Source organism: Eschrichtius robustus, chromosome 3, assembly GCF_028021215.1.
Source record: "Eschrichtius robustus isolate mEscRob2 chromosome 3, mEscRob2.pri, whole genome shotgun sequence".
Lineage (NCBI taxonomy): Eukaryota > Metazoa > Chordata > Mammalia > Artiodactyla > Eschrichtiidae > Eschrichtius > Eschrichtius robustus.
Window position 1 is genome coordinate 154,917,877 of NC_090826.1, and position 14,684 is coordinate 154,932,560.

Genomic DNA, 14,684 nt, shown 5'->3' on the forward strand with positions numbered 1-14,684 from the left:
CTCAGACATGGGGGATTATATGAATCATCAAGGCTAAGGGAAAACTGTCCAGGAGAAGAAACTGGATTCCTGCTGAAACTATGGGCTGTCAGTGGAAGAGAGACACGGCCAGGAGAGTGGGAACAGAGAGGGAATGTCTACCCCGAAGTTAGCCCTGTCTTTGCCATTCACTTGTTCCTGAAAGAAGGAAAAACAGAAGGCAAAAAAAGATACCAAACCATATCTACACCTTTCCCTAAGCATTCCTTCTTCCCTTGGAGGAGAGAAGGATTTCTACCAGTTGGCTGTAGGACCATCTTGGGCTGTTTAGGGAAGGGCAGTTAATGAGAAGGAGACAAAACACATTCACTCAGGAACTAGACTATCCGTTTCTGCAGCTGCCTGCAAGTGAATAAGGAGGCCGCTTGCTTGGCGCTGGTAAACTGACATGGAGGCACCTTGCAGGGCCTTTGCCACCAGGCAGAAACAGTTCAAACCTCTCGCTTCCTAACCCCCACCCCATTTCTCCAAGTGGTGTGACTCGGGCTGGGAGCACCCTCCCAACAGCAACTGTGCTCCAGAAGAAAGCAACTCAGAAGTGGGTGTGCACTCACCTGCATGAGTGGCCTGGTCCATACCCCAAGGAATCATGAGAGCCCCTAATGAAAATGGAGGTAAACAGATGTGAGCTTCCTTTACATTCCCTTTCCTGCAACTCATCCCCTTTGCTGTTGCCCTTTTGGGCTCTGAGCAGGACCGAAACATTGGATATCTGATCTCTTAATAGTCACTTTGGGTCTCCACCCCATTTTTTTCTTTCTTGTTCAAACAGGTAAAAAACAAGGAGTCCCTGAAAATCGCAACAAAGGTAACCTTTCCACCCACTCATTTGCCATCTCTACCTGCCCACACTCAAACCAGGCCTTCCCAGGCCATCTGCCTCCTCCCTTTTCCTCTCCATAAATTTGTTATCTGCTGCTGTGGCCCAGATGCCTTATCCTGAGGAAGGTGCAGAGATTTGGGGGTGGTCTCAAGCTCTCAAACCCAATCTAAGATGGGACAACAGCATCCTCTGCTGTTGGCTCAAGGAACCTCATGTCAATCTTGGAGAGCCTGTGAGATTGATCTGCTCTTCCCAGGGTGCTGAACTCTTTGCTTCACTGCCCTAGGCCAGATGTAAACAACAACGGTCATCAGTTTCTGGGTTGGAAGACTTCAGGGTCCTTATGGTGGAAGGAGTTGGGATGGGCAGTCCCTGCACCCTCCTCTTGTTGGCTTCCTCATCGGTGTCCTCTTCTGATCTGGATTCCTTCTCAGCTAGTCTTCTCGGGGCTGGAGAGAGCCCTTTCTCCATAACCTCGCTCCCCACCTCTTTCTTTGTTCTCTCCACAGTCTGTTTTCTTCCTCCTAATCTGATGTGTGTTGCTTTTTTGGTGGCTGTGTTTACATCCTGTCTCTGTCTTGTTTGTGAGTCTGACAGCAGAGACAGTATCTCAGGAAGGGCATCTAACCAAAGGGGTCGAGCTCTGCAGGGGTGAAACTGGAGGGGTGCCAGGAACCAGCAAGAACTGCTCTCTTGAGACGGCTCCTAGAGATTTTTTCCTTTTGTAACCCACATCATAGTAGTTTTTAGAAATAAAGGCATCATGTCGGAGAACCAGGGCTCCACAAAAATAATTCTTTAATTTTAGATTTCTTTAACTCTTCTTTTTAAAGCAAAGTGGATTTATATGTCTGTCTTTATCCTGGCTTTCTCTTATTCCAGGGAGTCCCTCGCACCAGCTTCTTCCCTTTTCCCCTAGGTCCCACTCTGTACCTCCCTACCTTCATCAGACAGGGGAGAAAAGAGATTTCCTTCCCTTATCGTTCAACTAATACGAGAGGGAACTGGAAAATACCCTGTGTCTGGGGTCTGTGTTTCTTCCTTGACAGTCTATATATATATAGATATAGCTATAGATATAGTGAGAGAGAGATGAACCTTTCAAAGAGCTGACTAGGACCCTTATGCTCTAGGAATATCTACCAGCCTTCCCCTTCAGCCCCTTTTCTGCAGTAAAGATTCACTATATTAAGCACTGAATTCCAGGAAGGATGGTTGTTGGTAATAGCACTTAGTGGCATGACTAATCCTCTTGCTGGAATAAACATGGCTTGGGGCTCTGAGGTAGTGCCAGGAAGCTGCCACTGAAGCGGAAATCCATACCCTAAAAGCACCACATTTCACCTCCAGTTGTTAAGATATCATTCCAAAAGCCCTAATAGAGGGTCAAAGTCAAGTTCCCTGTCTGGCATGGGGTGAGGGTGGTCAGATCTGATGTCAGGGGTCCAAGGTATATTCCCGGAATAAGACAGAAGGATTTGTTAGTTTCCACTTGCCTGCTACTCAGTGCTACTACCTTGCCTGCTTACCTGTCCTATTTGTGTGTACACCCTAGCAAAGACTCAGGATGGAGTGGCCTTGGAAATCCAGCCACTCAACAGCCAGGAGGGGATCGACAATGAGGAAAAGGAGAAAAAGGCAGCCAAGGTGCCCAAAAAGGAGAAGTCGGTGCTGCAGGGCAAGCTGACGCGCTTGGCTGTTCAGATTGGGAAAGCTGGTGAGTAGGGTGGAGCCTTCTTGGTTTGTTTATCAGTGCTATTCTGGATCCTGGCTACTTTGATTGCCTTCTTTCTACACCAACCAGGTCTGGCAGAAAGAAGCTAAAAATTCCAAGTGGCTAGTGCAGTCCAGGTAGCTGTGTCTCTCTCTGCTACTGTTTAGCTTTTGCAGAGAGAGATGTTTTCCTGTGTGTTAGGGTTAAAGGTGCAAACAAATGGGAGATTTACATTAGCAAGAAGGAAGACTTTAATAGCTACTCACCTGCTTGTGTACTGGCTTATAAACTCCTTACATAGGAATGGCCAGGCATAGAGCAATCAGTTCAGAATAAGGACTGGAGGGAAAAGGAAGACAGTGATTAAAGAGGTGCTTTGCAGAGCAGAGGTCAGTAAAGGCACTCCTGTGCATCGTGAGAGGAAGCAGCTTCTCCATCGCTTGCCTCTGCACTCTCCTCTCTCCTGCCTTCTTTCAGTGGTGGGGTGGGGCGGGGGATTTGGAGGAGGGAACAAAGGAAGATTGCTCCTTCAGCGTACATATCCCTTAAACTACAGTCTTTTCCCACGGTTTATTTGCTGACCTCACCTCTCTGTTTACTACAGTCAGAGTCTAGTCCAGTACATTTCTGTGTGGGGCCTGACAGTCTGCGTTTCTAACAATCCCCCAGGTGACGCCAGTGCCGCTAAGCACACATTGAATAGCAAGAACCTATGCTGTCCACTACTGCAGCCACTAACCATGTGTGGCTGTTTCCATTGAAATTAATGAAAATTAATGAAATTAGTGAGAATTAGATATAGTTAAACATTCAGCTCCTCAGTCACATTAACCTATTTCAGTTGGTCAATAACCACATGTGGCTAGTGGCTGCCATATTGGACAGTGCAAATAGAGAACATTTTAAGCACCACAGAGAGTTTTATAGAGCGTCAGTCTGGCCTATTCATCCAGTTCTAGTACCTAGCTAATTTTGACCACCATGAAGTCTCTTGCATACAAACAATACACAGATGAGGGACTTCCCTGGTGGCGCAGTGGTTAAGAATCCGCCTGCAAATGCAGGGGAAATGGGTTCAAGCCCTGGTCCAGGAAGATCCCACATGCCGCGGAGCCACTAAGCCCGTGCGCCACAACTACTGAGCCTGTGCTCTAGAGCCTCGTGCCACAACTACTGAAGCCCGCGCGCCTAGAGCCCGTGCTCCACAAGAGAAGCCACCGCAATGAGAAGCCCGCGCACCGCAACAAAGAGTAGCCCCCACTCGCCGCAACTAGAGAAAGCCCACGTGCAGCAACAAAGACCTAACACAGCCAAAAATAAATTAATTAATTAATTTTTAAAAAAACAATACACAGATGAGATAAATTGCAAGTGTGGAATCAAATTGCTGAGCCTGGCACACGGGTTTGAAACATTAAACAGATCCTACTGTTGTGCTCCTAATCCCTACCTTATTCTTTAGGGAGTACAAGCTACCTGAGGGCTGGCCACTGGTCTCCTCTGTTTATTCATTTCACATATTATCTAGACCAAGGACCAGGGGGAAACAAGGACCAGGGGGAAACAAGGTGCCTTGCACCACCCTGAGAGTGAATGCCTCCTTAAATTTTGCAGCCTAGGTGCCTTGCTTGCCTCACCTCTTAGGCCTGACCCTGATGAAGCAAAGTACAAAAGAATATGCTTTCAGTGATACAATCACCTCTAGCCTTGTTCTGATTCCTCTGAATCACTGGGCCCTCAGGAAAAGCAAAGACACAAATCGAACTATGATTTGAAGTGGAACTTTTCCCAGATATTGTGCCACAGGTAGATACAGATGCCCAAATACTGATCCCCTCAGCCCTCAGAGTAGCCAGGCAGCACCCAAGACAGTTGGAGCCCCTAGACCAGTTGTTTTCTGATCTTGAGCAGATTCTTCCATTGTAGGATATGTAGGATGACCAACTATCCCAGTTTGCTTGAGACTTTCTCAGTTTTAGCACTGAAAGTCCCACAGCCCAGGAAACTGCTCAGTCTCAGGCAAACCAGGATGGTTGGTCCCCCTCCAGTGTGCCATACCAAAACCTCTCTGTGCCTTAGAGAGACACATAAAAGGGGATGATAATAGTAACATCTCACAGGATTGTTGTGAGGATTAAATGAGTTAATACCTGTGAAGTGCTTGCCTGACTCATAGTAAGCACTATATTAGTAGTTGTTATTATTGTCATCTTCTGTCTATGCCATGTCAGGAGAAAGGTTGGGAAGCACCGCTCTAAGGGATAGTTATGTAGGTGATGTGCTAACACCATAGGGGCAACACTGTGAACAAGTTGTGAATTGCCTGACATTCTCAGGCTACTAGGGAAGAAGTTAAAATTGATAAACTACTAGGAAATAGGCACCTGTAGTCACTACATTATGATTTGTAGGAAGAGAGTAGGTCTGAGATAGAATCATAGAATACTATTTTAGAAAACTAGACCAATCCTCTTATTTATGAATGAGGAAATAGGCCCAGGGAGGGTCAAGACCAGTCCGAAGCCACGAGTCAAGTTGGTGCAGTGCTGAGAATAGCACCCATGTCTTTAGAATGCAAAGCCACCTCTTTCCCCTACACTGTAATGTACAAGCACCAGAGAATGGATAGGGGCTTTGGGTATGACTTAGATAGTCATTTTAAAAATGGATAGCAAAGGCTACAATTTATGCCAATCCATCTCTGGCTAGGGCCCTAGGAATACCCTGAAGCCTGGGTTCATTTGACTTGTTTCCTGGACAGGTCTGATCATGTCTGCAATCACAGTTCTCATCCTGATTCTGTACTTTGTGATCGACAACTTTGTGATACAGCGCAGACCATGGCTGGCTGAGTGTACTCCCATCTACGTCCAGTACTTTGTCAAGTTCTTCATCATTGGCATCACTGTGCTGGTGGTGGCTGTGCCAGAGGGGCTGCCACTGGCAGTCACCATTTCACTGGCTTACTCTGTGAAGGTGAGACTGGAATGAAACTGTGTCTTCTTTCAGAACAGAGACTGGAGGGGAGGGTACCGTATAGCCTCTGGTGAAAGGATGGGCCACTCTGTCTTCATAAACTCTGGGTGATGCCTTCAGGAGCAGAAGCCACTGGCACTTTGGAAGGACCGTCTGGATCAGTTGCATCAACGTTTAAGTAACCCAGTAGAATCTTAAGAGTATTTACAAAAATGGTATCCTGCATTTTTGTGTGGGACCAGAGAATGAAATGTGGAGAGATGCTGGCTAGGAAATGGCCTTTGACCTGTATTTGGGAAGTCTTTTCTCTTCTCCTTTGTAGAAAATGATGAAAGACAATAACCTGGTACGGCACTTGGATGCTTGTGAAACAATGGGCAATGCCACAGCCATCTGCTCTGATAAGACAGGCACGTTGACCATGAACCGCATGACTGTGGTGCAGGCTTATATCGGAGAAACCCATCACCATCAAATCCCAAGCCCTGATGTCCTCGTGCCCAAGGTCCTGGACCTTATTGTCAATGGTATTTCTATCAACAGTGCCTACACCTCCAAGGTTCTGGTAAGCGTTTCCTTTGCCAGGACACTTAAAATGGGTAGGTGGAGGGAACCATTAATTTTTTCTTGTTTATTCTGCCTGAATTGCCATACCACATCCCATTTCCCACTCCCCAGTGAACATGTTTGGGGTGAAACTAGGAAATAATCCGTGGGAGTAGATTGGGAGATGGGAGGGAAAGGGGGAGGCAGGTAGGAATCTATAGCTATGAAATGACCTCCAATCACCAGGTAAAGGCAGTATCTCTAAAAAGATCTTGGGACTTCTCTGGCGGTCCACTGGTCAAGACTTCGCCTTCCAATGAAGGGGGTGTGTGTTCGATCCCTGGTTGGGGAGCTAAGATCCCTCCCACATGCCTCGGGGCCCAAAAACCAAAACAAAAAACAGAATCAATATTGTAACAAATTCAATAAAGACTTTTAAAATGGTCCACATCAAAAAATCTTTTTAAAAAAAAATAAATAAATAAATAAAAAGAGACCTCATGCTGGTCAGGAGTAAATGACTCAGTTTCTAGAAACTAAGAGAGAGTGTTAGAATAAGACCCACACAGGGTGAGACACCAGCACCAGCCCCAGGGCAACTAAAAAATCCCCAAGCCCTGGGTGGCTCAGGGACCACAATCAGCACCCCCACGGGCCCTGGGTACATGTGTGAAAGCCTTGAGCGGAGTCCTTCCCTTCCTAGGTTCTCTCCCCAGCTTTGGCATCTCATCCAACACTCCCACGTGTGTTTTTCCTCTCAGCCTCCAGAGAAGGAGGGCGGCCTGCCGCGGCAGGTGGGCAACAAGACCGAGTGCGCCCTGCTGGGCTTCGTCACGGACCTGAAGCAGGATTACCACGCCGTGCGCAGTGAGGTGCCCGAGGAGAAGCTCTACAAGGTGTACACCTTCAACTCGGTGCGCAAGTCCATGAGCACCGTCATCGAGAAGCCCCGCAGTGGCTACCGCATGTACAGCAAGGGTGCTTCTGAGATCATCTTGCGCAAGTGAGCGCCCCTCCCCCGCTTCTTCCTCCCTTCAGGATCCTCCCCTCAGGGAGGTCAGGGTGCCAGGCCTCACACTGAATCCACCTGGATGATGAGCAAACCCTCCTTCCAGGCGGTGACATCGTGACTAACATCTGAGCTTGGTTCAGGCCAAGCCTTGCTGTTAAGTACTTTGGATACTGTACTTACTCTTCACAGCTCAGCGAGGTAGATGCTGTCATTATCCCTGTTTTATGGATGAGAATTCAGAGGTGCTGGGAAGTTCAGTAACTTGCTGGAAGTGATACAGCTCTTAGTGACACAGCCACGGTTCAGACCTAGGCAATCCAAACTTCCATTTCCTATTCTGAAAAGAGATAATAATACCCACCCATCTCACAGGGTTACTCTGATTAAATGATTCAATGAATGTAAAATGCCTTGCACATAGCAAGTATTGATACTAGAAATGTTAGTTCTGTGTTCCCTTTTCCTTTTTATTCTCAATTCTGATCACAGGAAGTTGCATAATCAAAGTGGCTAGATGATCCATAGGTCATTAAAAGGTGACCTACGTGGATCACCTACGTGGATATAGGGCCAGTAGCTAAAAACCAGTGCCCCAGCTTGGCTTTCGCCACCCCCTTTCGAGTGACACGTTCTTGTTGAGAACACCCTCTGCACTGAGCACTCTAGATACTGAGGACTGAGGAAGTGTCTCCACCTTTGCGAAGCTCAAAAGAGCAGGCGATCCACAAATGAGCCTTGATATTGTATTCACATGTGAGTAGGAGCAGACAACATGGGAGAATCAAATGCTCTGCCCACCTAGACATTACCCACCTACTGGCCACCCCACCTTGGAAAAAGGGGCTCAGCTTTGGGTTATGAGTGGAGATTTATGGCCACAGAACAGTGTCTTTAGGAGTAATGCAGAGTGGCCAGAATGTCTGTAAATGACTATGCAAGCACATAGGGGGGATGCTGCTTTCTGACTGTGTGCCCTGCCAGGTGTAATCGAATCCTGGACAAGAAAGGGGAAGCAGTGCCATTCAAGAATAAGGACCGAGATGAGATGGTCCACACCGTCATCGAGCCCATGGCCAGTGAGGGACTCCGGACTATCTGCATAGCTTACCGGGATTTCAATGACGGAGAGCCCCCATGGGACAACGAGAGCGAAATCCTCACTGAACTGACCTGTATCGCAGTGGTGGGCATTGAGGATCCTGTGCGCCCAGAGGTGAGGCTTTGACTTGAAAAAAGGGCTAGGAAACATGAATGGAAGTCTTCCAGTGGCCCCGGTCCATGCGCCAGCCCAGTGTGACCTAATGCGAGGCCACCCAGGAGTCGCAGGAACTGGGGTACTAGCTCCATTTCTAGTTGTAACTTAGGAAACTTAGGCAAGTTACCTAACTGTTTCTCATTTGCTGGGATAGATGTTTCTGTGCTTCCTGCTTCACAGAACTGCTGTAGAGTACTGAACTAATAGAAAGTGGCATTCCTACGGTTCATGCTGTCTGACGGGTAAGAAGCATAGGTTTTACTGGGCTTATTGTTTGGTACTCAAGAATCGTCAGGAGATGGAATTAACTGGAACACCAACTTTGTCTCTAGCCACCTTCTTTCAAGCAACACATTCTTGTCGAGCACCCCTAGAATAGCTGCGCGTTACTCTCAATTCTAGGGCATTGAAAGAGTCTCTGCTTCTAAGGAGTTCAGACCAATGGACTATCAACCATCAAGACCCAGAGGCATGACAGTGTGTCATGCATTTGGGAAACTTAAAAGAATTGATATTGTTGGAGTATGTGCCAGGGGGGTGGAAGGTGGTTAAAACTTCTGCTAGAAAGGAAGGCAGTGGCAAAATCTCAAAAGGCCAGGCGTGCCCTGCTAAGAAATCTAGATTGTAAGTGGGAGAGTAAGCTTTTACACCTGGCTCCTGAAGCAAATTTCCCCTTCAACTCATGGTACAATAAGGCAAATTCAAATGTGAGTATCATGGATAGGACAGAAGCGAGGTGGCACCAAGCAATATAAAAATGACCAGACTTAGCCCATGCCCCATGGTTCTGCTTTCAGGGTGCCTCTCCCCTGTCCACAATGAAGGGACAACTGAACAGGAGCAGCTTACCAGGCCTCACGACCCCCACCTCCTCCATTCCTCTTGCCTCATTCTCCACAGGTACCGGAAGCTATTGCCAAATGCAAACGAGCTGGCATTACTGTCAGAATGGTGACAGGTGACAACATCAACACAGCCCGGGCCATCGCCACCAAATGTGGCATTGTGACACCTGGGGATGACTTTCTGTGCTTAGAAGGCAAAGAATTCAATCGACTCATCCGAAACGAGAAGGGCGAGGTGGGTCTTGGGTGGGAGGAATCAGGGCCTCTTTTATTAGCGGAGGGCTGGTTCATGTGTAAGGCATCTGGGACAGGTGGGAGAAAGTGGGTGGTTTTTAAACTAAAATCTATTCATAGTGAGAGGTCCCTTTTACCAAAGCTGTTCAGACAGTAAAATTGGATTTTTTTCTTCTATCTTCATTCACAAGCTATCTTTTGAGACAGTGTCACTAACTTTTCATGTCTTTCCATTTTTTTCAATTGTGGGATGATTTTGTACTGATTTCCTTCTACCTCACCCCTCCTATGTCACTGCCTTGTGACTGACAGTGGCACAGGTTGGTAAGAGGACATGGTCTGGGTGTGGAGCAGGCCAAAGCTTCCTAGTCAATGTAGAAATTGAACCTAAGACCTCAGAAGCACTACTTTAGCCACCTGAGCCAACAGCTAACCCTGGCCCACCTCTGTCAAGGGTCTAAGAAGTACGGAATTGGCTCCCAGGTAGGGAATTGGTAGGAAAAAGAAGACAAGCAGGGCCTGAATGGTCACCATCCATGAATCCGCCCTGGAGCCTGAGTTGGCTGCTTCACCTCCACTGGAGGCCAGGATAACACTCCCCCGGGGGCCATGGAATACCAGCTCTCCCAGAAGCTCAGCATGGGTAAAGAAGTAAGATTTTCCCAGATGGCTGTTCTGAGCTTGACTGACCCAGGTGTGGTCTGGTGTTGGCAGGTAGAGCAAGAAAAGCTGGACAAGATCTGGCCTAAGCTCCGGGTGCTGGCGCGATCTTCCCCCACTGACAAGCACACACTGGTGAAAGGTGAGGTTGGTTCCTGAGTAGGTGCCTAGGATAGAGGAAGGCAGGCCGGGATGAGCACAGATAAGAGCCATCAACCAAAGCAACTCTCCCGTCCTGAGTAGGGGGGTCCTGGGAGAGCTTCCCCGCTCATGGGACAGTTTAGCAAACATCTGAGGCCCTGGTGAGTATAAGGTATATAATATAATAAAGTTGTTTTTAAACATTATCCTATCTTGTTTGTTGATAGTACTGTGAATTAAGCAGTACAGGTTAAGCTAGTCCCATTTTGCAAATAAGGAAGTTTGAGGCTGAGACAACAAGTAACCTATCCAAATTGCCCAACTGGTAAGTCGAAGTGTTACCATTCAATCCCTGGGTCTCTGCCTTCAAATCATCCAGTGCTTTTTCCACCACATAATAGCTGCCTTGGGGCACTGGACAGGATATTCGACAAGGTCAGACTTTCTTAGCTTAGAGTGCTACCCGTGAAACAATTTACTGCCATCGGGTGACACTATAGAACCTGTAGCATAGGGAAAAAAAGAAGGAAAGAGCATAGAAAAGGAGGTGGTGGCAGGGACCGGAGAGGAAGACCAAAAAACTGCCTTTCATGGGGAAATGGCCTCAGATGGCACATGTGGAACTCACTGTAGTGTGTCTGTCTTTCCCAGGCATCATCGACAGCACTGTTGGGGAACAGCGGCAGGTGGTGGCTGTCACTGGGGATGGCACAAATGATGGGCCGGCTCTGAAGAAAGCAGATGTTGGTTTTGCCATGGTAAGCAGCTCAGCGTAGTGTCTCTCTCTGCTGCAAGCTGCCTCCTCCAGTGGGAAGCCAGGACAGGCTCCTGGTAACCTGATGCTTCCTGTACCTTCACATCCCCCTTTGTGCTCTTTCTCTAACTCCATCTCGCCTACCTACCTGGCCAATAATAATATGTATAATGAGGGACCCATCAAGTATAAAGGCAGGGAAATCATGAGGTATCATTACCCAGCAAAGCAAGACCAACTGAAACTTGCCCATGAACATGATGATATTGTCTGCCTAGGCACACTAGAAAATTCACACTCTATATGGAAAATGTGCACTCTATAGTTAGCACTGTTCGTCACTCTGCTTTTCACTTGTGAGGCCCGGAGCATCAGAGTCACTTGGAAAGTTCATTTAAAATCATATATTCCAAGGTTCCACAGTCGGCTCTCTTGATTCAGTAGCATCTGAGCTGGGTCCCGGAAGTGTTTGGATTTTCTGAACAGGCACACTTATTGATTCTAATGCTCAGGAACATTTAGAAGTCCCCGGATTGCAAAGTACATTCTCACACTCAAGTAACTTATGATTGTAAGCTTCCCATACACATTGAACTGTTGGTGATTTTTAAGCAGGGGAAGAAGATTCAAGAAGAAATCTGTCTTTAGGGTGCTCTCTTTAACCAAAAGATAAATTTAAAAAGTTTTTACTCTAGGAAATTTCAAGAATATACAAAAATAGAATAGTTTATTGAATCCTCATGTATCTGTCACCCAGCGTCAAATATCAACACTTGGCCAATCTTGGCCCACACATACACATTTCCCCATCTCCACCTGAATTACTCTGAAGCATATCCAAGATATTATGTCATTTCATCCAGTATGTGTCTCTGAAAAATAAATATGTATCAATAAAATATATCTAAACGAATTATAGTACCATTGTCTCACAACAAAATTGATTCCTTACTATCATCAGATACCTAGTCAGTGTTCACATTTCCCCAAATGCTTCATAAATGTTGTTTTTATAGATTATTTGTCTAAATCAGAATGCAAACAAGATCCATACATTGCAATTGGTTGATATATCTCTTGAATCTATTAATCTATAACAGTATTTCCTGAAGTGTGCTCTTCCTTCCAACTCTACCTGGAAACCTATAGAAATGCAGATTCTCAGGCCTCACCCCAGATCTACTGAATCAGAAAGCTTGGAGTTGGGGCCCAGCAGTCCATGTTTTAACAGTCCCTCTGGGTGATTCTGACACATCCTAAAGTTCGGCAGCCACTGACCCTATAGGATCTATGTGTTAGGGGTCCCCAAGACCACCATTTACATTTGCGCATTCACTGGAAGGACTCAGGGGACTCAGCATATAGTTGTCCTCATGGTTAAGATTTAGTCCATTGGTACAGTAAGAATCTAGTAAGGCAGAAAGTCACAGGTAGAGTCTGGAATCCACACACAAGGTCCCTTACGATCTCTTCTTCCCGTGAGGGGTCACAGAGAGCACCTTCTTCCCCCAGCAATGAAAATGCAGCAATACATGTGATGTTTCTGCCCAGAGAAACCCACCAGAGACTTGGTGTCGTAGGCTTTTATTGGGGTTGGTCGTATAGGCACCTTCTGCCTAGCACGTGCTAAGATTCCAGACTTCCAGAAGGAAGCAGGTTTTCAGTGGAAACCATATGTTTGGGCACAGTCTAGGCACAGTGAATCACTAATTAATTTTCAGTTAATTGTTGACTGAGGGCCAAGTTTCCAGGTGCTAGCCGAGGGCCAACCTTGCAAACAGGACTTTCTCAAGAAAGCAGTCTCAGGCCTGCTATGTTAACTCTTTTCTGCACAATCCCTTTCCATCTTTTTTTCTAGCTACTTAGTTTTGAAGGAATAAGGTTGTTTTTCTACATAGAATATACCGTGGCAGGGATTTTGTTGATTGTATCCCTACAGTGTCCTTTAACCTGTTCTTTTAGCTCTTGTATTTCCTATAAACTAGTACTTAGTTCTATGAGCAATCAGATTCTACATCCCATCTTTCATTAGGGGCTGCAAAATGACAATTTTCTGATTTTCTTTATTTATTAACTTGAATACTTCTGTAAAAAGAAATTTGCCCTCGTCGACTATTTGGTTACCGTGTGGTTCAGTTCCTACATGAAAGACAGGTTAAATGCTTGATTTTTTTCCCTTTATTTACCAGTTTTCAAAATAATGAGTTGACTTTTTAGGATCCTCCAAAGGTGACCAATGAATTGTTCACTTTTTTAAATTTACTAAACTACTCTACTAAAAGTTAATTGTCTATTTTTTTAAAATATCATTATGAGCTCATGGTTTTAAGTATATGTGATATGTTTTGATCCATTGCCCTTATTATTATTTTGATGTTTATACTGACCCATCATTAGCCTCTTCAACACTGCTAAGTACTTTGGGTACAACCTCAGCTGTCTGTCTTTAATAGCTTTCTTGGTCTCTTGTATGATAAGATGTTCCAGATTCATCATGCATATTTCTTGTCCTAGATCTAGAATCATCCACTTCTCAAAGGAGTTCTGCTTCATTTCAGTGAGAAATGATATTTAGAGAACACAATCTGAATGTCAGGATGTTCCTTACTTCTGAGTAAATTATTGTTTCTAGAACTTTTCAGTGGACAAAGCTAGGAAATATGTCTTTTATGTCTCTTTTTGTTTTTGTGTTTCTTTGTTTTAAAGATAAATACTTCATGAATTCATATTGGCATTTCCAATTCAAATCTAGAATTCTAGAACTCTAACTTCCTATTTTACTTCCCTGATTTTATATTTATCTCTTAAGCTGAAAAGTTTGATTCCTAACGGCATTAACATAATTATTATTTGCTTTATCCTAAAATATATGTAATAGGCTCAAAATAGCAATAATAATACAATTACTCTACTAAAAACAGTTAAAGATTTTTCTTGTAGTTCTTTTTATCCTGTAGGTATATCCTACTGTATCCTAACATCAAGTTACTGTGTTTTTCAAAAAGTCATTTGGAACTTTTCCCTTGGTATGGTTGTGCTACCAACTGGTTATATACCAGTTCATTTATATTATGGGTTTTTTTTTTCTTCCATTTTTGAGATTGCTTCTTTTAAACTTAATTTTGTTTTATACTTGTATAAAGTAGTTACATAATTCTAAAGTAAAATATACCAACAAGGTCTATTCATAGAAGTCTAGCTTCTATCCCTATCACCTCTACCCTGTTGCCTCCTTCTTAATCCCACAGATAACTTACTTCTTTGATTTTTGGTTTATCTTTCTGTTTGCTCCTTTAAAATACAATCAAATGTGTAGTTTATTTATATCCCACTCTCTTAGATAAGTGATACTTATCTATATTTATCTATATACACACCATATACTCTTTTTTCCACCTTGCTTCTTTTCATTTAACAACCTAACTTAGAGATTATTCTGCAGTAGTACATATATAAAGATACTCTTTCTTTCTTTCTTTTTTTCTTTCTTTCTTTCCGTCCTTTCTCTTTACAGTGCATGGTACAGCATTGTGTGGATGTGTTAGAGAACTTTTTGATGGGGAAATTGAATTGTATAGTCTATCTGACAGATATTCATTTGTTGCAATCTGGATAGGAAAATAATACTACCAGGTAAACAGTACAAATAATCTACTAGTGCAGGTCAGATTCACAAACAAGCCCC

At 44.8% G+C, this 14,684-nt stretch overlaps 1 protein-coding gene across 2 annotated transcripts in view; it reads left to right on the forward strand.

Moving 5' to 3' along the window:
* ATP2B4 (ATPase plasma membrane Ca2+ transporting 4) overlaps positions 1-14,684 on the forward strand; it is a 90,660-nt gene that overhangs the window by 56,675 nt on the left and 19,301 nt on the right. For both annotated transcript variants that reach the window (XM_068541542.1, XM_068541541.1), the window contains exons 7-15: positions 812-847; positions 2,418-2,579; positions 5,338-5,552; positions 5,875-6,117; positions 6,860-7,101; positions 8,092-8,323; positions 9,266-9,445; positions 10,159-10,246; positions 10,897-11,003. In XM_068541542.1, the coding sequence (XP_068397643.1) occupies positions 812-847; positions 2,418-2,579; positions 5,338-5,552; positions 5,875-6,117; positions 6,860-7,101; positions 8,092-8,323; positions 9,266-9,445; positions 10,159-10,246; positions 10,897-11,003 (1,505 nt within the window). The remainder of the gene's footprint in view (positions 1-811; positions 848-2,417; positions 2,580-5,337; positions 5,553-5,874; positions 6,118-6,859; positions 7,102-8,091; positions 8,324-9,265; positions 9,446-10,158; positions 10,247-10,896; positions 11,004-14,684) is intronic.